The following is a 23,340-nucleotide window of genomic DNA, read 5'->3' on the forward strand; positions in this document are numbered from 1 at the left end:
TTTGGTTTGAGAATTGATGGTAGGAAGTAGCAATTTCTAATAAATCCAAATGCCAACAATGATATCTTGAACACTTGAAGAAATGAGCATATAGTATCAAGCTTCAAAGATTAAATTATGTAAATAAATAATGAAATACACACAATATGAAATAAGCAAAAGTTATTCTAATAACTTACCAAAAATGCTGCAACACTATCCCCTTCCATAAATTGTGTTCCATAGTCTTTAAACTGGCAATTAGTAGATGCTTTTCCAGTACCACCATAACCATATGACAATGGATCTTCCCCTAATAAAATATACAACAATTGGCTTTAAAAAAAGGTAAAAAAAAAAAAATTACTGTGGATGTGAGCCAGCAAAAAGAGACTGCGTTACATTAGGATCTGAGTATTATTAAATGTTAGAAGCAGGATGGTGTCATCTTTGTGTGAAATAAGATGATCCTGTGTTGTTAAAAGTGTTTTGAAAATGAATTTTAATTCATGAACTTCCATTAGTTGATAAAATTTGTAATATTTGAGCACGGCAACATTTGTCAAATAAAAAAGAGGAATGGGGTGTACCGCAAAATGATGTATGAGATTCTATAAGATTGTGAGAATATCATTTAAGAATAAATATAGAGCTCTAATGGCCCTTTTCTTCTCTGAACAACCAGAGAAAAAAACTGAAATCCGACTGCAAAGGATGGCGGCAGACTATACGATAATAATTTGGTAAGGCAATAAGTTGGGTAGGGATCCACTATGGAGTGAGAGCAAACAAATGCACACTGGTGGCTATTATGGAAATGAACTTAAGAGATGACTGATGATTTACCGTTACTTATATCAACTTAAACAGAACGATGACACAAGAGGGATGATAAAATGTAATGGTGGGCATGATCCAAGTCCATGCTAATTTTGACAGGAAACTAGGGCAAAACAGTGAAAAGTCAGTTACTACTAGTACAAATTGAAACCCCATATTTGTATATTAGTGCTTGTCTCAGAACTGAAGGTAAGCAATACTGACACAAGATGCATCTTCAGAAATGAGTGGAACATATAAAAGTATTAGAGACCAACCATGGTGACACAAGTAGTGGTACTGGAATGATAAGCAATATCTAATAGTGATATGAATAAATTTCAAACTGGAAAATTACACATGAAACTGAGTGTTCCAACGGTCCCACAAAGGAAAAATTTCAGTCATCGGTGAAAACAGCTGACAAGGATGAGAAACTGGTCCCTGCTTGAACTGAATTACCCTTAACTTAAAAGTATCCAGGATGTTCACATATAATATTTAAATTTCCACTTAACAATAATTTAATTATCCAATAAGACATCAATCCTGTTACTATTTTAAATGCAATTCTATTTTATAAATCTAGCTAATCACACTTTCACTATCTAATATAGGTGCTACGTGAAACTTTTTTACATAAATTAATGATTTTTGCTAGGGATCATTTCTAGTAGCCCAAAAATTGTCGGTAATGAGACTTTATTGACAAAGGTGATCTGATATGGATGCTTGGATTATCATCACTCACGTTGTGTTTTAGTGGGGAACACACATCTAGACTTAATAATTACTAACTAAATTTATTTAGCTAATATTTCAAATTTCCAGCAGGGAGGCAAACAGAGGGAGTATGAAAGGTAGAATCTCACAGTCCTAAACGGCACCCTCTATGGGTAGGGTGATGGAATCTTACTGAAGCTTTCATACAGTGATTGTCCCAGATAAAGTGAGGCAGCTGGATTTATTTAGAGATGGTGAATGTTGTAATGCTGAAAAGGATTCTAAATATAGTAACTTCCCACCCCACCAAAAATTCTATTACCATACAAATTCAGTCTATTACCATTCCTTACATCTGCAACACCTAATCAGATTATTTCTAGAATCCACCACAGCATTACACCATTTGCCAAATCTGAACAAATTTGGCTGCAGTTTACCTAAAAACTGGGAGACTTATCCTGAGACCTTCAGCAAAATCAAACCACCTCACCCATAGTGGGAACCACTAAGAGGTAGGAATTTGCTTTTCATATTCAGTCTGTTTGCTTTCCTGCTGATGTGACTGCATGCATGCTGTTAGTAGTATTTCTTTGTGCTCATGGTTCTTTGGTGACTAATACAAGATACTGGTTTAATTTGTTAGCTATATAAATTTAGTTACTAATATTAACCTCTTAGATGTGTGTTTTCTCCAATAAACATCAATATGAGTGAAACTTGACAAGAGGCTAAGAAAAATTATTTATTTTTGGCTGGGCTATCTGGTTTCTGATATGAAGTCTTGACTTAGTTGACCTTGAATTTCTCTTTTTGGAGAACTGGCTGGTGTCATCTTTGCTTCTTAGTAAAAATATCCAACGCATCATCAAACTGATCTCCGTCCAGGATGTTTAGGTATTTTAGTGGTTTTGTTTTCTTGTGTGTGTATGTGGGGGCAAGAAGCATTTATCTCATCAATTAATGGATCTGGAGTCACATCCTTGATTTTCTGAGGTGGATGTTCCATTATTCTCAATTAGTAGAATTGCTGTAGGTGCATTTTAAGGAGTGACCCACATTCTGTTTACTCTGATGCACTCTGGTGTGTGTATTGGGGGAGGGGGAGGACAACAACGAATTATATCAAGGACAATACTACTATTTTCATGGTTTAGCATTGTTCACATTCTATAACAATGTTACCACTGCACTAGACAAGGGGAATGGATACACCATGATACTTTTGGATTTTACTAAGGCTTTTGACAGAATACAGCATGGTATACTGTTGCATAAATTGGAGAATATGGGTATGGATTATAGAATATTAGCATGGATAAGAGGATGGCTGACTGACAGATATCAAAAAGTGGCATATGTGGATGTAAGGTAACTAGTGGTGTACCAGAAGGATCAGTGCTTGGTCCACTGTTATTCAATCTAATAATAGATTGAATAACAGTGATGATATTAATGATATTCAGAAGGATTTGACAAGCAACATACAGCCATTTGCTGATGATGCAAAGATAGGTACAGAATGGTTTGAACAGACTGGAATTGTGGGTGCAGGGAAATGTCGTATTATATTGGTGGGATTATGCTTAAAGAAACTGATACGCTAGAGATCTTGGATTGTTAGCTGATAGGAAGTTGACCAGACCTGCGCACTACTGTGTGCAGGTCTGGTCTCCGTTGTAATTCTGATATAGTGGAGAGAGTACAATAGAGTTTAAAAATGATATCTGATTATGAAGACAGATTGAGAATTTGTAAACTGCAGATACTAGCAAACAGGAGAAAGAGTGGTGATATAATTGAGACTTACAAACTTATGAAAGGGTCATACAGGATTTCAGTTGATGGAATTTTTCAATTTATTGAGAGTGGGGAAAGGGCATCCTTAGAAGCTGAGAATGAATGCCACTAAGAAGGGGTGAGGGCTAGACTTTTCTCTCATAGGATGGTGCATGATTAGAATGGATTGCCATTGGATGTTGTGAGTGCATGTAGTCTCCCTCAATGAGTCTCTCACTTCCTGGAGGTCTCTTAATAATCAGGTCAACAACACCAGGTGTTTGATGCCAAGAAAACCAGGGGAAGAGCAAGGTCTAGGCAGATCACTTCAGAAGAATGAAATTTTAGATATGACAATATTGGAGTGATGACAAGTACTAGATTAATTTGGAGGAAAATTATTGATATGTGATTAGTAATAATGTAATCTTAATCACGTAGTGCTGTCATAGTAGCCCAAACACAAGGTGCATATCAGGAAATTGATGACAATAATGGAAGAGAGCTCTTATAGCGGCATGTACAAAAAAACTGAATGTAAGAAAATTATACAGGAATTTCTGTACTAAGTGTTCTAGGCAAGATTTTTGCAAGCTTATTTGAAAAGAGGTTAAAAAAATTATGGAAGAGAAACTTGAAGAACAAAATGGATTCAGGCCAAGTAAAGGGTGTTGATGTCATATCTTCACTTTAGGACATATATTGAGAAATCATGGGAAAAAAACAAGTATCTATATTTTATGCTTCAGTTTCATAGATCTCAAAAAGGCATGACAAGGTGCACAGATTAAAGCATTTCAAAATGATATGTTGAAGCCTGTTTTACCATATGGATCTGAGAGGTGAGTTTAGAAGGGAGCGAACAGATGGCAGAACTACATAAATCAGTATTCTTTGCAAAGATGGCACTAAATAGACCCAGATGTGTAAGAGGTGCTTTAAGACTGAAATATAAAATTTGAGTTCTGGCAAACAAATTAATTTGGAAAAGATGGTCGATAGGGAGTTGGTAATAATATAAACTTTTCATGCAGTACAATTGCAATATCTTGTAGGATATTAGGCTAATAATGACAGTACATATCAGTAACTGATGATGAAGCAAGTTCTGTGAGTTCATGGTATTTAACAGAAATATCTTCTAATTACATGTTTGTATTGTTCAGAAACAGGTTTATTTGTTTTGCTCTTCCTTAGGACCTATAAGCAGATTTTCTATTTCTACTAGAAGATGACTCAACCAATGCAGCAGACAGAGAAACAACATAACAAAATTTTTTGTGCAAGTTGTCATCAACTTTACATATACTCCAAAGGACATGCAATATTTTTCTTTTGGTTTTGCCTTTTATGTTTAGAACTAATCAAAGATACATCAAATTTTGAAATGGATGTTAACAGAACTAGTGCTTCTCTTTTATTAGAGTAATTTTGTTTGAGAATTTTTTCTCACAGACAACAGGTAGCTTGCTCTTCCTCGTTCTGAAAAAACAACCACGAGTCATGACAGATCTGGTGCCAGTGGGTGAGGGGTAACCCTTCCCTAATCAAGTACTGTATTAGTGATTACCCTCTAATCTTAACAGCAAAAAATCTTGCAGAGACAAGCAAAAAGAGGCACCAGGACTCTTTCCACTTCTCCTTCAACATGAAGGAGAAGTGCTTTTTTTTTTTTTTTTTTTTTTTTTTTTACCAGTATGAGTGGATCTAGGTAGGAAAAACAAATAAGAAAACATTCAGAATTTCAACAAAGTATAAATAAATTGCAGATAACCACTTTGAAATTCTAAACATCTGAATGTAAAGATGTCTGTACATTTTGAATAGCTGAGATATTCTATCCATCACATTTAATTCCTTCGCTGCTAGACATAGAGCATATCATTAGGGAGGGGGGAGAAATCACATTTAGAAACCTTTAATGGAATTTTGAAAATCTTTCATTATGCAAAGACAGTTTTGTTACTAAGCAACACCATTTTAATTCTGGCTGGTATGTTGTGAGGTTAAACCCCAGGAAAAATTTCCAAGGACTAGTGATAAATATAAAAAGTAACTAAGAAAACCAAATGCCTGATTACTAAAAAGAAAAGAATGGCTACTTTTCTAAAGGCTAGGTAACAGTTTAAGTGATAATGCATATGCATGGTGGCTACACCTGAGTCAGTTTAGTAAATATTCTTAAATGAGAAAAAAATTAAAAATAAAATATTTACCCAACTGCATTGTTGTACTTTCAAGAGAAAATCCCACTCTAACAACATGAGGATTCATTTCTTCAGGTGGAAGATGTCTAACATCAAGATGCTTTATTACCTGAATAGACAAAGAAATGGTTAAAACAGCTTACAGATATATATATATATATATATATATATATATATATATATATATATATATATATATATATATATATTATAAACAATAGTATAGGTAGGCTGCACCCAACATAGAACTTTTCAAGCCACTTCATGCTTCAAGTGTGTGTGTGTGTGTGTGGTTCCACATTGTATAAAGGATTCTGTTCGCACCTTAACATTCACTTTTAGCCATGTACATGTGGGACTTGAACCTGCCTGCACCCTGTTGAGCAGAAAGCAGGTAAACTATCTACCTGGACAACCAACTGGTAATACAGAATATATTATTATTTATGATGTTGACTATTTAGAAAATTCCACTCTTTACAAAGAGAGAAGCATAAACAAGAGCAATATTTTGATTAAATGCACACAAAAAAATGCAGATTATGCTTACTACATTCATTCATTCAATTAAATGTATTCTATCTACTCTTATTTATCTGTAATACTGTATTTATGGAGCTGTTAATCTTTTGCTGGTTTATACCTAGCATCTTCAGAGCATGATTAATTTGTTACACTACACAAACAATCAATTGGTAGCAACAGTTTTAAAATTGAAATGGCCAAAAAGGATCTAGTTTTGTGCCATCTATTGTCGGATTCGGTAGTAGATCTTACAATGGCTGTCTCCCAGATTTACAGTAAATTAATATAGCCACACTTATGGAGTTTGGAAAAATGTTTCACAGACTTTGCTGGGAGCTACAAGATTTGTCAAATAAAAAGGAGCAAGAGTATACAGTCATCTATAAAACTGTACAACGTTTTGTATTCCTGCATTAGTGGGGAAATGTGAGGAGAGATAACTACCCAGCATGACTTGTATTGAGCAACCAGTGAGGAAGTTGCCAATCCAGTTGCATACAATTGAATGCAGACCATAAAATGGAGTTTGCTAAGTAGACCCCTCTGCTGAACTCAATGAAATGCCCTTGAGATGTCAAGAGTGAATATGTGAGTTTGTCTGAATTTTTCAATGGCTTGAGACTGGCAGATCACTAATTAGCTCATGGGTCTCCAGGTGATGCAGAAGTTGGGTGTTAAGGATTCTCCATAGTTTAAGATAAAACAGAAGTAATAGAAATTAGACGGTAGTTTGTTGGCTTACTTTTATCCACTTTCTTTGGACTAGACTGTATTTGAAATGGTCTGTTTCCATGCTGTAGGGTGGTAGATGCCAGCTGAATAAGATAGATTGAAGAGAATCCTTAACACCCAACTTCTGCATCACCTGGAGACCCATGGACCAGGTTTTAGCTGTGGAGCACCAGTTTTTAACTGAATTAGTGGGATGATATCAATACCAGATGCCTTGTTTCAGTTTATGTTTTTAAAGATTCTTGATGATGAGGGGAAGATTTTGACCTGGTCAACAATGCAGGAATTGGAAGAGATGAGTGATGGTAAAATAGCTTTATTGTTAGCTGAGGTGGCTTGGTACTATGAATGTGAATGGTGGAAACATGAGTGATCAAAAGTTGTACCTAATGGCCTTGGGCATATGAATCACAAAGCTCAAATACAATTTGGACAGGTGTTTGTAGCAGTAGGCTCTTTCAAAACCTGATTTGGATCTGTTCATGATTCTCTTATAGTTGTTGTGAGGTGCAATATAGGTGCAGTGGGTAGATGGAGTTTTGGTGTTGAGATACTCTGGTATCATGTATTTTTCTTGTATCGGCCACTCTTTTTTCAAGAACCAAGGTTTGGATGGTGGCTGGTCACAGAGGTCATCCCATCTGGCACCCATGTAATTCCAAGTGACACAAGACAGAACTGTTGGGTAAAGTTTGTTACATGACAAAGGAAACTAGTACAAGGTTCAGGTCTAAGTTACCAAGAGGAGAGCTGGCATCAAAAGCATATTTGGAAGTGAGCATGTCCATAGATTGGAGAGGAATGTCAGATATTCTGGAAGGGAGATGGATAATCTGTGTTAGGTTACTACTAAGGTATTTGCCATTAGCTCAATTTTCTGCAGTCGAAATACCCAAATAGTAAAAATAGATAAGCTTTTTCTGGGACTTAAATGCAGATAACTTAAATTGGCTTCCCTTCCCTGCTTGATCGGTGAAACTGGAGAAGGGAAGCCAATTTAAGTTGTGGACATTGAAGCCACCCAAAAAGTTTGCTATTTTGGGTATTTCGACTGCAGAAAATTGAGCTGTGTGTGAAAGATCAGAGACCAGACAGAAGCAAATAAAAGTGACAGGTTTGTTTGGTAGAGAAATCCTGAACCAAAGCTGATCAGATGTTGAGGAGAGGAGGAAAGAAATCGAGATTTTGCAACCTGTGGCATGGGATGCGAGTTCTGATGAAAGCACAAGTTCCGCCCCTGTGGAAAAAGAACTCAGGTGAAGTTTTGTTAAGAATAGTAATTTTTGTTTGTATGATTGTAAGTAGTGGTGTATGGGAATACCCAATCATCTAATTCTTTTAATAAGAGAGCTGTATAACATCCAAGAAGCTTCAGCAAAAACAGTCTTAGGAGTAAGAGACAGTATTTGATTGGGAAAAGAGGTTCATGAGGGTTGTATACTGTTACTGTCACTAACTTTTTTTAATGAAAGATTGCTGGAAGAAAAATAAATAATTTATCATATACAGATGCTACAGTTTCTCCTGTATAGGAGAAACTAAAGAAGATCTAATGCAGTTGATACTATTGGTTAAGAGGGAAAGCAACAAAGTCGGGCTTAATTTAAACATCAGCAAAGCAAAAGTGATAGCTTCTGGCAATTTAGATGAATTATGATAGGGGATATAAAATATAGATCATTGAAACTTATGATTTACTGGGATCTGGAATAAGAAATGATGGTAAATGTGAAGATGAAATTAAAAAAAGAATAGTCATGGGGAAAACAACTATTAAACCGGACAAACTTTATGAAAGAGGGAGATGTAAGGCCATGAAGTTAGAATTGTTAAAGCAAAGGTATTTCCATTAGTGATGTATAGATGTGAAAGCTGGATTATTAAGAAGACAGAGAAAAGGCAAACTGATTCATTTGAATTATGGGCATAGAAGAGACTATTAAGAATCCATGGACTACAAAAATGCTAACAAGAAAGTTTCAGAGAGTATAAAGCAGAATGCTCCTTATAGACAAAGATTGCTAAACAGAAGTTGATGTATTTTGGATATATGTGAGCAGATGAATCAGTGGAAAAGGAAGTTATACTGGGGAAGATTAAGGACATGAAAAAAAGAGTCAGATTGTAAAAGATTTGGATGGGCATAAAGGAACTTATGAACTTGAAACTACTGTTGGTGATCTTGTGAACAAAGGCATCCCTGAGCATCTTGTCTTTTCTTTCAGCAATTGAGTTAACAGTCAAAAAATGTCATCATCAAATTCCTGACATGTACTCTCAAAGGATGTATAGAAAATGACAGCACTACATGAAAAATTTACATCATTACTAACCTCCTATCTACAATATTCCTCCAAATCAGTCTGTTACTTGTCAAGACTCCAACATTATCAGATGTTATATTTCTATCGTCTAAGGCAATTTGTACTATATCAATCCACCTATATCTTGGTGTTCCTCTGTGTCATTTTCCTGCCAACCTGGCAGACAACACTTGTTTTGCTAATCTTCGCTCACCCAATCTTTAAGTGACCATACCAACTGAGATTGGCTCTGATAACACATTCCTGGATGCTGACAATGTCGAGTTCTTTCCTAATATCCTTTGTTTTAATATGATATTGTCATTGATGTCATCTGGTCATGTCCCTAATCTTTCTCAGCCCTCATATCTGTGGTCTCTAATCTTTGGTCAAGTTTTTTTTTTTTCTTACCCAGCTCTCAGATCAATAAGTTTTGTATATAGCTAATTTAGTGTTTTGACTAATTTCTCACTTATTCCATACAAATTTATTCAGTTGACTTCCCACCATACTGGCTTTGATTCTCTTCTCTATTTCCATATTTTCATTGTCTTTGTCTTGTTACTGCTGACCTCATACCATATCTATTACAACAGTTATTCAATTTAAAGTCTAACATTATCTGCATAGAGCAAAGAGCTGAGGTTAACATCTCCAATTTTGAAATCATATTTAATACTATTTTACTTCATAATGTGATACATATAGATAATGACTATTATTTATATGTACCACATGTAGAACATAGTCATTATCTATATGGCAAAAACAACAAGTGCATCGGCTATATTGCTGTTTAGGCCACAAATGTTGGGGATGGAGATATAGAATTTTTTTTTTTTTTTTGTAGAATTAATGTTAGTGGGCTTCTGATTTTTTTTTGCTGTTTTTTTTATGAATTTTAAATGTTCTTGTAAGAGAATTTCATGATATGCACAGTAAAACCGTGTTTTGTTTTGTTTTTAAATTGTGATTGATTATACATGAGGGAGTGGAAAAGAGGCGACAAAATGCATTGCTTGTTTAATACTATTTTACTTCATAATGTGATACATATAGATAATGACTATTATCTATATGTACCACATATAGAACATAGTCATTATCTATATGGCAAAACCTGGCAAAAACAACAAGTGCCTTGGCTATACTGCTGTTTAGGCCACAAATGTTGGGGATGAAGATACAGAATTTTTTTTTTTTTTTTTTTTTTTTTTTTTTTTTTTTTGTAAGAATTAATGTTAGTGGGCTTCTGATTTTTTTTTGCTCTTTTTTTATAAATTTTAAATGTTCTTGTAAGAGAATTTCATGATATGCAAAGTAAAACCGTTTTTTTTTTTTTTAATTGTGATTGATTATACATGAAGGAGTGGAAAAGAGGTGACAAAATTGCAAACACACTAACGTTGGTTGAAAAAAATACTATGTTTGGCACATAAGCTGTTTTTCCAGATTATCTAATCCTCAATACAAATACAACATAATATAGTAACGTTTAACCATGGTGTTTAAAAGCAATTCAGATATCTTTCCAATCACAGCACAGAAAAATTATACAGCTGAAACTTCATGCTCAAAATCCTACATTAACCAGGTGTTAAGGGTGTCACAGATCCCAAAGATATAGAAAGAAATAACTGTGACACTCCAACTTACTAATTCAGGTTAAGTGAATTATTTCCAAGCAAAAAAAAAAATCAGCACATCAAATATGTACTGTGAAATATAGCAGACAACATTCAGTTACCAACATTTCTGACAGAACCTTCATAAGCTTATTCATGATGAAATTTTGGTCAAAAAAAAAAACGAGTTTTGGGTTCTGTCTAGAACTCATAGGATCTATTTATTTTATAGTTTTATATATATATTTTTAAATTCTAAACTAATTTTTGATTATATTCGTGGCAAGGAGACTGGTTTTTTAAGAGTAACTCCTCGCACCTGTATGTCTCTACTCTATCCTTTGACCTAACCCTGAACCAAAAATGAAATGCACAAACACTGACAGTTATGATAAAACTGAAAATCTAATTTTAAAAATAAATAAATAAAACAAAAAAACTAGTTTTCACTACATGGCATAACGTTTATGTGGCTCCCAATAACAGAAGGTTATAAATGTAAAGGACATGAATTAGTACCATAGGTTAGATCGGGATTTTTTTCTATTTTTATTACTTTTTTATGCATGTGTGTATATACACATGCATGGTGATAATAATTAAAGAGATGTTCAGATTCCTGCTGATGTTCTGAACAGCAGAATGTAACAGATCTGCCTCACATGCTGTGTTATTCTGTCTTTCAAAGGTTGCTAAATCAGGAACATGTCCTTCATACACTGTGCATTTCAGATGGCTCACAAACGAAATACAGTGGTGCTTTGGTTAACAACGGCCTCAGATAACGACAAGTGGTTGTAAGAAAAAAATCTTTTGGTTAACGACTCTCGATTATGTGAACCTCTATCAGATCTAAAAAACCGTAATTTTCCGATCGCACTCAGCCACGCGCGGGAAGACACTGTCGGATAGAGAACAGCCATGCGGCATAGCTGTGAAGCTCAGATATGTTTGACCCATTATAGCCAGCTGTTTATGTTTCCCTTTTCTTGTTTGTAGTGTACTGTGCTTTATTTTAAAATTTGTGGTTATAAATGTGTTTTATAATGAAAATTAGTATTTAAGCATTTATTTTTTATGGGTTGGTTCATATAGACAATAAATCGGCAGATGCGTGCCACTGTTCGTTCGCCATCAAAAGGCAAAATCAAATCTCATCTGTATAATAATCATTGTATCTATAAGCTGCTATTAAGTGTATGTTACAGTAAGTGCTGTATCTAATATCATCATCTTACAAGCAAAATGCACTAAGTCAAAAATTGCAGGTTTCGAATTTAACTGTTAACTTTTATTTCAAAAAGTTTTTTTTTTTCAACTTTTACTTTTATTTTCAGGTGATGATACATTCTTTGTATCCCTTGTCTTAGTGTTGTACAATTGGTAATAATACTGTATTTTGAGTATCTTTTTTTTTTTATAGAGTGAATTTTTTTACCGTGTGACAAAATGGGTCCCAAAAAGAAAGCTAGTGCGGGAAAAAAAAAACAGAAAAATTTTCTCTATTGAACAGAAGAAATAATAGCAAAACATCACAAAGATGTGAAAGTTATGCAGCTTGCTCGAATATATGAAACTAGTCATTTTACAATATCAACCATTTTGGCTAAGAAAGAACTTATGGTAAATAAGGTTGCTAAGGAAACTTCAAGGTTGAATGTCAGAGGGCTTCTTTTTGAGCAGATGGAAAATCTAATACTAATTTGTATCAAAGAAAGAGAAATGCCAGGTGATACTACATCTCAAAATGCAATCTGTCAGAAAGCTAAACAGATTTATCAAGATTTGAAAAAGAAGACTTCAGGATCAAGTTCTGAGGTAGATGATGATGATTTCAAAGGTAACAGAGGTTGGTTTGACAACTTTAAAAAAAGAACAGGAATTCATAGTGTGGTCAGACACGGAGAGGCAGCTAGTGCTGACAAAGCAGCAGCAGATAAATTTGTCAATAGCTTTACAAGAATTATAGAAGAAGGAGAATACCTACCTCAACAAGTCTTCAATTGTGATGAGACTGGGCTATTTTGGAAGATTTGAAAAAGAAGACTTGATCCCGAAGTCTTCTTTTTCTGAGTTCTAAGGTAGATGATGATTTCAAAGGTAGCAGAGGTTGATAAATGTCCCAACAGGAAATTTATCACAAAAGAGGAAAAAAACACCTCCTGTGTTTTTCACAAAAACACTAAATGCAATGATAGGTTAACATTGCATTTAGTAGCAAATGCAAGTGGAGACTGCAAGGTAAAACTAATGTTAATCTACCACTCACAGAATCTCGAGCATTCAAGACGTTCAATGTCTCTAAATCTAATCTCGGTGTTTTGTGCAAGTCTAACAGCAAGGCCTGAGTCACAAGAATAGAATTTAGAGACTATATTCATGAAGTGTTTAGACCAAATGTCAAAGCCTATCTTGAGCAAAACAATCTACCTCTAAAAGCCATTTTAACCTTGGATAACGCACCTGGCCATCCGACAGGCATACAAGAAGAGCTACCAGAGGAATTAGATTTTATCAAGGTGATTTTTCTTCCTCCCAAGACTACATCTCTGATTCAACCTATGGATCAGCTGATAATTGCAAATTTTAAAAAACTTTACACAAGGGCACTTTTTACCAGGTGTGTGTGCAAGCCCACCAACATAACCCTAAGAAAATTTTGGAAGGAAGAATTCAACATTGTCATAGTAATTAGGCTAATTGTAAAGGCTTGGCAAGAAGCTATATCTCATTTTAAGTTTAATTATTCTGTGGACTTCCTGAATACTGCATTGTATCTACGAATTTTTAAGAAATATACACTGATTGGAAAGAAGTAAAGGACACTATAGTGTGAGAAACAAACAGCCATGGTGCCCACCTTAATAAGATGTAGGATGTCCTTTCATTGCAATGACTGAGACAATCCAACGGGACATCCTAATTTCCACAAGCATACGATAGCAATCTGTGAATTTCAGAGCATATTTCCTGGAGGCACGTAATGAGGTTCTGCGCTGCTGTGGGGGCAGACTCCCTTGACCTCACCCGATACTCCAAATCATTCCTCAAATGTCCAATAGGGTTGAGATCAGTACTCTGGTAGTCAGTCATGTGTGGTGACGTTCATGTTCGCAAGCAACAATTTCAGCAACAGCCTTATGACAAAGTGCATTGTCTTGCTGAAAGAGACAATGATCAGTTCTGTAGAAAAGTCACAAAGTAGAAAGCTTTGCATTGACCAGATACCTCTTGGAGTTCAATGTTTGTGGCACTATTAATCTGAGACAAATCCAGGATAATACCATCACACCACCATCTATTATGTTGCCAACGAATGGTAGTTTTTATATTATCTACCATAGAACTCTACGGTCAAGTTCAGTGAGCCATCTACTGCAAATAGTACTTCCAAAAGACTCACTGAGCTTACATCTCAGTATGGTGTGATGATCTGGCATGGCACAATTAGTCAACAATTTTTAAAATAGATAGGCCTGTAACATGGCATCCTTCAACACCTTTCTCAAACTCCTTCAGTTTCCTTCTCACAGCCATTTCTCCCAAACACAGTTGCAGTGACTTCATCATGAAATTCCTGCCATGTACCCTAAAGCGGTGTACAGGATATGATAGTACATGAAAAATTTACATCATTACTAACTTCCTATCTACAATTTTCCTCCAAATCAGTCTGTTACTTGTCAAGACTCCAACATTATCAGATCTTATATTTCTATCGTCTAAGGCACTTTGTACTGTATCAATTAACCTATATTTTGGTCTTACTCTGGGTCGTTTTCCTGCCAACCTGGCAGAGAACACTTGTTTTGCTAATCTTTTCTCTCCCAGCCTGTTTAAGTAACCATACCACCTGAGATTAGCTCTGCTAACGCATCCCTGGATGCTGACAATGTCAAGTTCTTTCCTAATATCCTCGTTTTTAATATGATATTGCCATTGATGCCATCTGTTCACACCTCCAATCTTTCTCAGGACTCTCATATCTGCTGTCTCTAGTCTTTGGTCAAGTGTTTTACTTCTGAACAGCACTCAGATCCATAAGTTAAAACTGGTTTGAAAACTGTCCTGTATATAGCTAATTTAGTGTTCCTACTAATTTCTCTCTTATTCCATATGAATTTATTCAATTGACTTCCCACCATACCAGCTTTGTTGATTCTGTTGTCTATTTCCATATTTAATTTACCATCTTCACTAAAAATCGTCCCTAAGTAGCTGAAATGTTTTGCTTGTTCCACAGGTTCTCCGTTGACATTTTACGATTCTGCCTATTTTCATTGTCTTTCTCTTTTTATTGCTGACCTTCATACCATATCTATTACAACAGTTATTCAAATTAGTCAGGGAATCTTGCAGACTTGTACTCGCTTTATTTAGAAGTATAACATAGTCCACATAAAGCAAACAGTTGAGATTAACATCTCCAATTTTGATATTAGGTTTCATACCACTTTCCTTCAAAACGTGATCCATACAGATAATGAATAACAGAGTGGATAATGTACATCCTTGTCTCACACCAGATTTAACATTAAACCATCTTCCTGTATACTTCCTTCAATTCTAACTGCTGACTTACAACTCAAATAAAGACCAAGTATTGCTTGATATAATGCCACATTCACACCATATAACTGTAGCGTATTGAATAGCTTCTCTCTTGGCACCCTGTCATAAGCCTTTTCCATATTGACAAAACTTTAATAGGTCTTTGTTATATTCCCATGATTTCTCAACTATTTGTCGTAAAGTGAAGATCTGATCCTGACAGCCTCTATTTGGCCTGAATCCAACTTGTTCTTCGCCAAGCTTTTCTTCCACAATTCTTTTCAACCGTTTCTCAAGTATACTTGCATAAATCTTACCAGGAACACTCAGCAGGGAAATACCTCTGTAATTCTCATATTCAGTTTTATTTCCCTTTTTATATATGGGTACTATGAGAGCTCTTACTCCAATCATCGGAAATTTGTCCCTCTGTCCAAGCCTTCTGAATTATGCAGTGCACCCACTGAGGTTCTTTTATACTTTTATAAGATACTAAGACTTTTATACCACCATACTTCAGCATTCTGGTCGAATATCATCTATTCGTGCTGCCTTTCCCCATTTCCTGATTGTTTGCGTGTTGAGTGTTTTTTACCACTGCGCTGTCATCACTGCTTGTTTCATTTAGCAGTTTTTCAAAGTAATTACTCCATACTTCAAGGATATCTTTTTCTCCTCGTTTCATGTCACCTTTATCATCTCTAACTCCTTTTACAGCACTTTTATCTCCATTTCTGAACAACCTCCAGAATATACTTCCTTCTTTTCCTTCACTGCCTCTTTAACTTCCTGTGTCCACCATGGAGTTCTGATTTTCCTATCCTTGCAGACAACCTCAGCACATGCATCTTTGGCTGAATCAATCAGGGTTTTCTTCAAGGTTTGCCACTGAATCTCCAAGGTTTGGTTCCTGTTCTCAAACGCTTTCATTTTTCTTCAACAATCTTTCTGTATTTTAGTCTACAGTTCACATCTGAGAGCTGCTCAACTTTTATTTGCTTTAAAACTTTCTTACATGTTATTCTTTTCAATATGAAATTCAATTTTATCCTCATCAAGACTAAATAGTGATCACTTCCAATTTCAAATCCTCTGTACACTATGGAGTCCTGCACCAGGGAGAAAACATCACTATCAACAATAACATAGTCAATGAGACTTTTCTTATTCCTTGCTTCTTCTGTCCATGTGAATTTGTGCACATTTTTATGTTGGAATATGGTGTTAGTGATAACCAGTCCATATCCTGAGCAGAAATCCAACAGGTATTTGCCATTATTATTAGCTTTGCTCTTTTTTTCCAAATTTTCCCAAAATATTTTTGTAAGTCTGGCAATCATTTCCTACTCAGCTATTTAGATCCCCAACAAGGACCAACTTTTCCTTTTCATTGTGTCAGTTGCTTTCTCTAAAGCCTTAAAAAATTCCTCCACTTCTACCTTAGTAGAACCTTCTGTGGGACTATATGCATAAAGAAGTCTCATTGTCCAGTTCCCCACATCACTCTACTTGAGACTGACTGCCATTCAAGAAGATTAGCCTCATATTTAGTGTTGAATACCATGGCTACTCCTTCTTTTTGTCGATTGTCATGGCCTGAATATATTATTTTGTATTTATTACTCAGAAAGATCTCACCAGTTTGTCTTTTTTGTTTCAGTCACCCCAATTATGTCGATCTGGTACTTATCTAATTCCTCAGCTAGCTCCATTTCTTTGCCATTCAGGGTTCTTATGTTGATAGTACCGATCTTTAACTCTGGTGATGTTCAGTTGGGGGAACACAGATTTGTTCCAGTAGCTGGCTTTTCGCTGTCTGTTCACCCTGGTTCCCTGGCGAAAACAACGGGGGCCTTGTTTAACGGGTTGACGCCCCAGCCGGCATGAAATTTTGTCATGTTGTACCATCATTTTGTATTTTGGTTTAAGCCAATAAGAATACAATTTGGTTAGCTAAATCCCAAATTGCCAGCCCATCCTCATTCGTTCAGTATCCAGGTAGATACCTAACAGGGTGCACCACGAGAAGGTGGGGATTGGACATTATGTCAGAAGTCCTGGTCGGTTCTCTGCATTCCTTTAAAGGCTATGTGGAGGTCTCCTCTCAGTTATACAGCTTTAACCCTTAAGCAGTGACTAGGAAGTATCATATTTCTCAAAGTTATATGTGCTACAAACACATGACATGTTACATGGCAAGATGCATCATGCCCATTGGGGTATGTTGACTTCTTTCCAAGCAGTGTATATGCATAATGCAGATTACTTAGAATTACTGATAACAAGTGATTTTATAGCACAAATTCATATGTGCTTAACATCACAAGTAGAGCAAATTTTTATTGAGTTACTAATATTTCACAGCATTTCAAATTACACCTGTATTAAGACACATGACACAGTATTGGATTGCTGTAGAGAGTATTAAACTATAACTGAAAGAGGAATCAATTGCCCTGTGGTCATTTGAAATTAGTGAAATATTTAAAACAATATATATTTACTTTATTCCTCTGGTGTTGTTTATACTGTAAGACACTATCATTAAAAACCACAAACACCTAAGCCTAACAACACAGAGATATAAGAAATGAAAAATTTAAATAATCCTTACCTTAACCTCAAAGCAAATTTTTCCTGTTTTTACTCCATATGTAGTACGAGCCCCAGCCCACATAAAAGCGAAACCCTCAGATGTAAGTGGATGAGCAGAAAACCGGGATGGGTCTATCACTAGATTCAAATCAGAATTATCTACATTGAAAAAAAAAATAAAGAACATTTTTTTTTCTCACTGGCTTCTGAGTTCCAAAGTACAATATGGTGGTTGAGTAGAAAAAATAATAGGTCAATCACAAAATTAAGCTATTATTTTTATTACCATTATTATGTTATATTTTATTACCATTTATTATTATTTGAAGAATTATCTTGGTAAGGGGGAAAAAATATTGTAATTTTTTTTTCACAAGTGGAATATATTACATAATCAAGATTTTCATTAATGCTACATTTTATCTAGAATTTAATTATATTATCTAATTTCTACTTAAATCAATTCTGAATCCATACTGCTTTCGGCTACTACTAACAAAATTTTCAGTTCAACATAAAACTATTTAATTACAAGGAAACTGAGATTATAAACAACTTCATATTATCATAATTTCTTTGTATGTAAAAAAGGAAATTAAAAAAAAAATTGTTTCCTTCCATAATTGAAATGCTTCTAGAGAAAAGACTGAATCACAATAAGCACAGTTGAAGTGGCAAATGGTTGGCTAGTTGATTTGTTGGATGTTTTATGGTGTAAGGACAGCAAAAGTCACACTGTGCCATGACACATGTTAAATAGTAAACAAGGGCATTAATAAATAAATAGTTATAAGGAGATGAATTAGTGAATAAGATAAAATGTGTGTATGTGTTAAGTATCTGCATATTAAAGATATTATAAGCAGTTAATAGAGTGAATGGGGGTTGGATATTAGATTAGTGCATTGGATCGGAGATTGGCTATCTGACAGGCATTAGCAAGTTGTGTATGGGGAGAGCAATATCTCCCGGAAAAGGAAAGTCACTAGTGGTATACTTCATTGGCCTGTTTTAGGGCCATTACTATTTCACTTGTATGTTAATGAAATTGGCAAAGATTTGGATGGAGATATTCAGTTGTTTGCAGATAGTGCAAAGCTGGGACGAACTATGAAGAGCAGAGAGGATGCTGTGGCTTTATAAGAAGACTTGAATAAATTGAGTGATTGGGTACAGGAATGGAGATTTGAGTTCAATGTTGGAAAATGTAAGGTTTTAAAATTTGAGAAACAAAGATGGGATGTAGAATTTATGCTTGGTGGGGATATATTGTCAGAGGTGGAGGAAATAAGATCTTGCGGTAATAGTGGAGAATGATGAGGAGGACACTAACTTGCAGAAGTAGGGAGATTCTTGTTCCATTGTATAAGGCTTTAATTAGCCACAGATGGACTTATATGCACAGATTTGGTCACCTTGTTTTTCAAAAGGGCCCAGAGGTAACTGACTAAGGTAGTTTCTGACCTATGGAATGTCGAATATGAGGAAAGATCGGGAAGATGCAATTTACAGATTCTAGTGGATAGGAGAAAGAGGGAGGAGATATAATAAAGACCTACAAGTTAGTAAGGGCTGTTATAGGATCAATGTTGGAGAGGTTCTTACAGAAAACAGCGGGAGATCAAGGGAGAATCAGAGGTCATCCCTGGAAACTGTATAAAGAGGGTGTGAGCAGGGGAGTGAGAAGCAGGTTTTTTTGCATGCAGAGTTGTGAATGACTGGAATGCCTTGTCTGAGAGTGTGGTGTCTGCAGAGAATTTGAGTGTTTAAGATGCGGTAAGATGAGCTGTGTGTATCATAAAAGGACCTCCTAGAAGTTGACTCAATGGGGTCTTGGGGAAATACTAATAATAGTTCTAAGGAGTGATATATAAAGTATAAAATATAGATTATCTATAACAATTAATATTTAAGAAGATAAATGAGTAAATAAAATGTATGCACAAGGTTTAATAACCACAATACAGTATCTACATATAAACAAATGTGTAATCAAATATGTTCAAAGAAATTTAATTAATTCGTCATGCAAATTGTTCAAGTCTGATAACTTTTGCCTGAGTTTGTGGCCAGATAAGTAAAAATGCTATTCCTCTATTGTGTAAAGTGCTAGCACTCCACCAGAATATGACTAATTGTGAGATGTGAATTGCATTTCTCACAGGTGGATCATCAGACCTCAGTAAGTCAGAATGTGTAAGGTGACTGTGACCAATGCTGAGTTAAGCAAGTACAACTTACTCTCTTCTGTTCCTACACTGAATAGACTGTCAATGCTTCCTACCATGAGTTTTGCCATTGGGCAATTACCTTCGATTTTATGAACTGTTTGTAGTCATATGGTAAAATCAAACAGTATGTTGAAAACACTGTTTACTTGGTGTGTAGCTCTGAACATGAGTCGTGATTCCATGGAGATTTGGTGTTAATAATAATAATCAAAATAGCATTGATCCAGTCATTTCCAAATTTCTGCTCAAAGCTTTACTATCACTATGTTCAAATCTCTTTATAACTTCAAATTTTTCATCATCAATTTCCTGATATGTACCCTCAAGGGGTGTTCAAGTTACTATGACAACATTCCATGATTAAGTTTACTTTATTAATCTCCTATCAACAATTTTCAAATTAGTCTATTGCTTGCCAGCACTCCAATACTGTCATGTGTAATATTTCTTGCTTCTAAGGCCTTCAAATTTCTCTTCTAAAGTAATCATATTTTACATCTTTTTAGTACAGTCATTGTCTTATACATATTCATAAAGAATACAACATTAAGTTTTTAATATAAAATGTACTGTATACATAATAGGATATAAGAAACTAGGAAGCATTCAGTCAATGAGAAGCACAAAGCAAACTAAGCAAGTTTTAATGGTCTTTAGGTGAAGAAAGAAAGATAGAAATCTTCCTGACAGGACATAAAGATACTTGCAGTATTAAGATACAAGGGAAAGACTTGTTACTTTCTATTCATCTTAGAAATTATGGACTTTACAACCGTGTTATAAATAACTCTTAATATCCCAACGTTTCTATCTTCATATTAAGATCATCATCTAGAGCATATACAAATACACAGGACAAGCTAAGTTGCATTACATACAGTAAGCTAAAGAAACATCACAAGTTATTCTACTGGCATTACCTCTAGTGGAAAAAAAAAATAAAAAAATTGTGCGTCCTGTTTCTCCTATATATAGGAGAAACAGGACACAATTTCTATCAGACAAAAAGAACATAAACAACACATTAAATATAATAATTATGGTGAAGCTGGCCTTTCTGATCATGCCCTGAACATCTTACATAGAATTGACTGGAAAAGCACTAGTTGTCTACATCACACCAAAACATGGTATGAATGCAAATATAAGGAAGTCTGTGAGATTATTACCAACCACCCCAATCTGAACAATAATGATGGCCCAAAAATCCCAAACATATATAAGGCATATATTCAACCCACGGAACCTTCCTCTCTAAGAGGAACTATAAACAGGACTGTAGAAAATCCAGGATCCCAAATCAAAAATAACAATTGTAATGCTAAAAATAGGACATCATTATTACTGAAAGAAAACTATCTGGAAGAAAGAATGTTTATTCATGTTATCATAAATAGAATTTAGCTTGATGTAGTTTATAAATAATTAATTTTTTTTTTCATTAGAGGTCTTGCCAGTAGAATAACTTGTGATCAATTCACTGTTTCTTTAGCTTACTGTATGTAATGTAACTTAGCTTGTCCTGTATATTTGTATATGCTAGAGATGATGATCTTAATATGAAGATCGAAACGTCAGGATATTAAAAGTTATTTAGAACACGGTTGTAAAGTCCATAATTTCTAAAATGAATGCTTATCACAGTGAAGTTTATTTTAGGATGTTGACACATCTGAACAGCCAACATCCTAAAATAAACTTCACCATAAAAAAGAAAGTAACAAGTCTCTCCTTTTTAGATACACTAGTGACACAACTTCCTAATGGCACATTATCCTTCTCTATCTAAAAAAAACCCACTCAAACTGGTAGGTATTTACACAAATAATCGCACCACCACCCAACTCTTACTCACCAACCTAGGACTATTTGTTCAAATGACACATTTGAAACTAAGTTTGGAGACCTTCGCAACACCTTTTTAACCAATGGCTACAGCCCATATAAAATAGATAAAATATTACATGCATCTCCCATCTCTCAACACAGAGGATCACAGCAAAACCATTCCCATTCTATACGTGAAGGGTACAACAGAAAAAATAGTGTAGTTCTTTGCAGATATGATCTCTATCCCAATTTCAAATCTTTCATTCAACTAGATACTTTTATACATTCTCCTAAAGATCAACTACATCCTCTTTAACATCTGGGAGTGTTTAAAGTTCCTTGTGCCTACAAGTTAGTCTACTAGACTGGACAGACTGGTAGATCAGTTAACATACCTTGAAGAACATAAAAATTACATCCAAGATCATCTGTATGGTAAGTCGAGATTGGCAGACCATGCTTTACATAGCATCAAATGATAAAAACATCTTTATTACATAGATATCGTTTCACACAGAAGTCTGAGAGGCTATTCTTAGAATCAGCATCACCAATGAAGCACTATGGCTGCATTCATTTATTAAAGATATGGGAGACTATCATTTTAAGACCTAATATCTAGACTTCTCTGAATTAATTTTGTAGCTATCTGACCAACAGAAAGCACCACACAAGGTTATCAGATGTCAGTTACAGTTTATGTTTCTACAATTACTTGGTTTAGTGCTGTGTGGCTGTCAGTTTTACTGCGCTCTGAAGATGCTGGGTAGAAAACCAGCAAAATATTAGTGAGTTTAATAAATGTATTTTTCCCTCTTTGCGTTAGTTATACATTAAGTTTTATTATGGATCATGGATGAAATAAGAGAGAATTTACGACAGAAATTAAATGAAATAAAAATTAAAAAAAGAAAATTTAAATTTAGTTGGATATACAGACAATAGCCTATATATACCCATGGATATATAGTCTGTATATCCATGGGTAGTTACTAATACATTGATTTCTCTAGATCTGTTGAATTACTGCACTATTTCAAGGAATTGTTGAAGCATCCCATTCTTGTCTTTTATTCCTCTAACTCCCCCCCCCCCCAAACTCCACTTAAGAATCACACTATTTTCAATTTCTTTCTTCTCTTCACCAGGAAGAAATCCAAAAATACCTGTTGTGGTGTGTGAAAATATTTCCATATACAACTATAATTTTTGAAATAGCTACAGAAAATATAGCAATAACTGTGATACCTCTTGCATCCAATGGATGAAGTGAATCATGAAAATATCACAAGTTCATGAGCCACATTTCCCATCCTTCGATTCCTGGTATAGAGGATGTTACGAGTCCAGAAATATGACTTAAATCTACTAGCAAGAAAAATTACTCATCCAAAGTATTGGTCTACTTTCTATAAATATTATTAATGGTGATGTTTTTGAA

At 34.9% G+C, this 23,340-nt stretch overlaps 1 protein-coding gene across 5 annotated transcripts in view; it reads right to left on the reverse strand.

Moving 5' to 3' along the window:
• Positions 1–23,340, reverse strand: part of LOC150102179 (heterogeneous nuclear ribonucleoprotein U-like protein 1) — a 323,967-nt gene that overhangs the window by 92,060 nt on the left and 208,567 nt on the right. For all 5 annotated transcript variants that reach the window (XM_090399724.1, XM_090399723.1, XM_090399727.1 and 2 more), the window contains 3 exons: positions 17,858–17,997; positions 5,517–5,616; positions 180–292 (listed from right to left, as the gene is read on the reverse strand). In XM_090399724.1, coding sequence (XP_090255850.1) covers positions 180–292; positions 5,517–5,616; positions 17,858–17,997 — 353 coding nt within the window. The remainder of the gene's footprint in view (positions 1–179; positions 293–5,516; positions 5,617–17,857; positions 17,998–23,340) is intronic.

This window comes from Typopeltis vanoorti, chromosome 10 (assembly GCF_054136105.1).
Source record: "Typopeltis vanoorti isolate ZY-2024b chromosome 10, IOZ_Tvanoo_1.0, whole genome shotgun sequence".
NCBI lineage: Eukaryota > Metazoa > Arthropoda > Arachnida > Uropygi > Thelyphonidae > Typopeltis > Typopeltis vanoorti.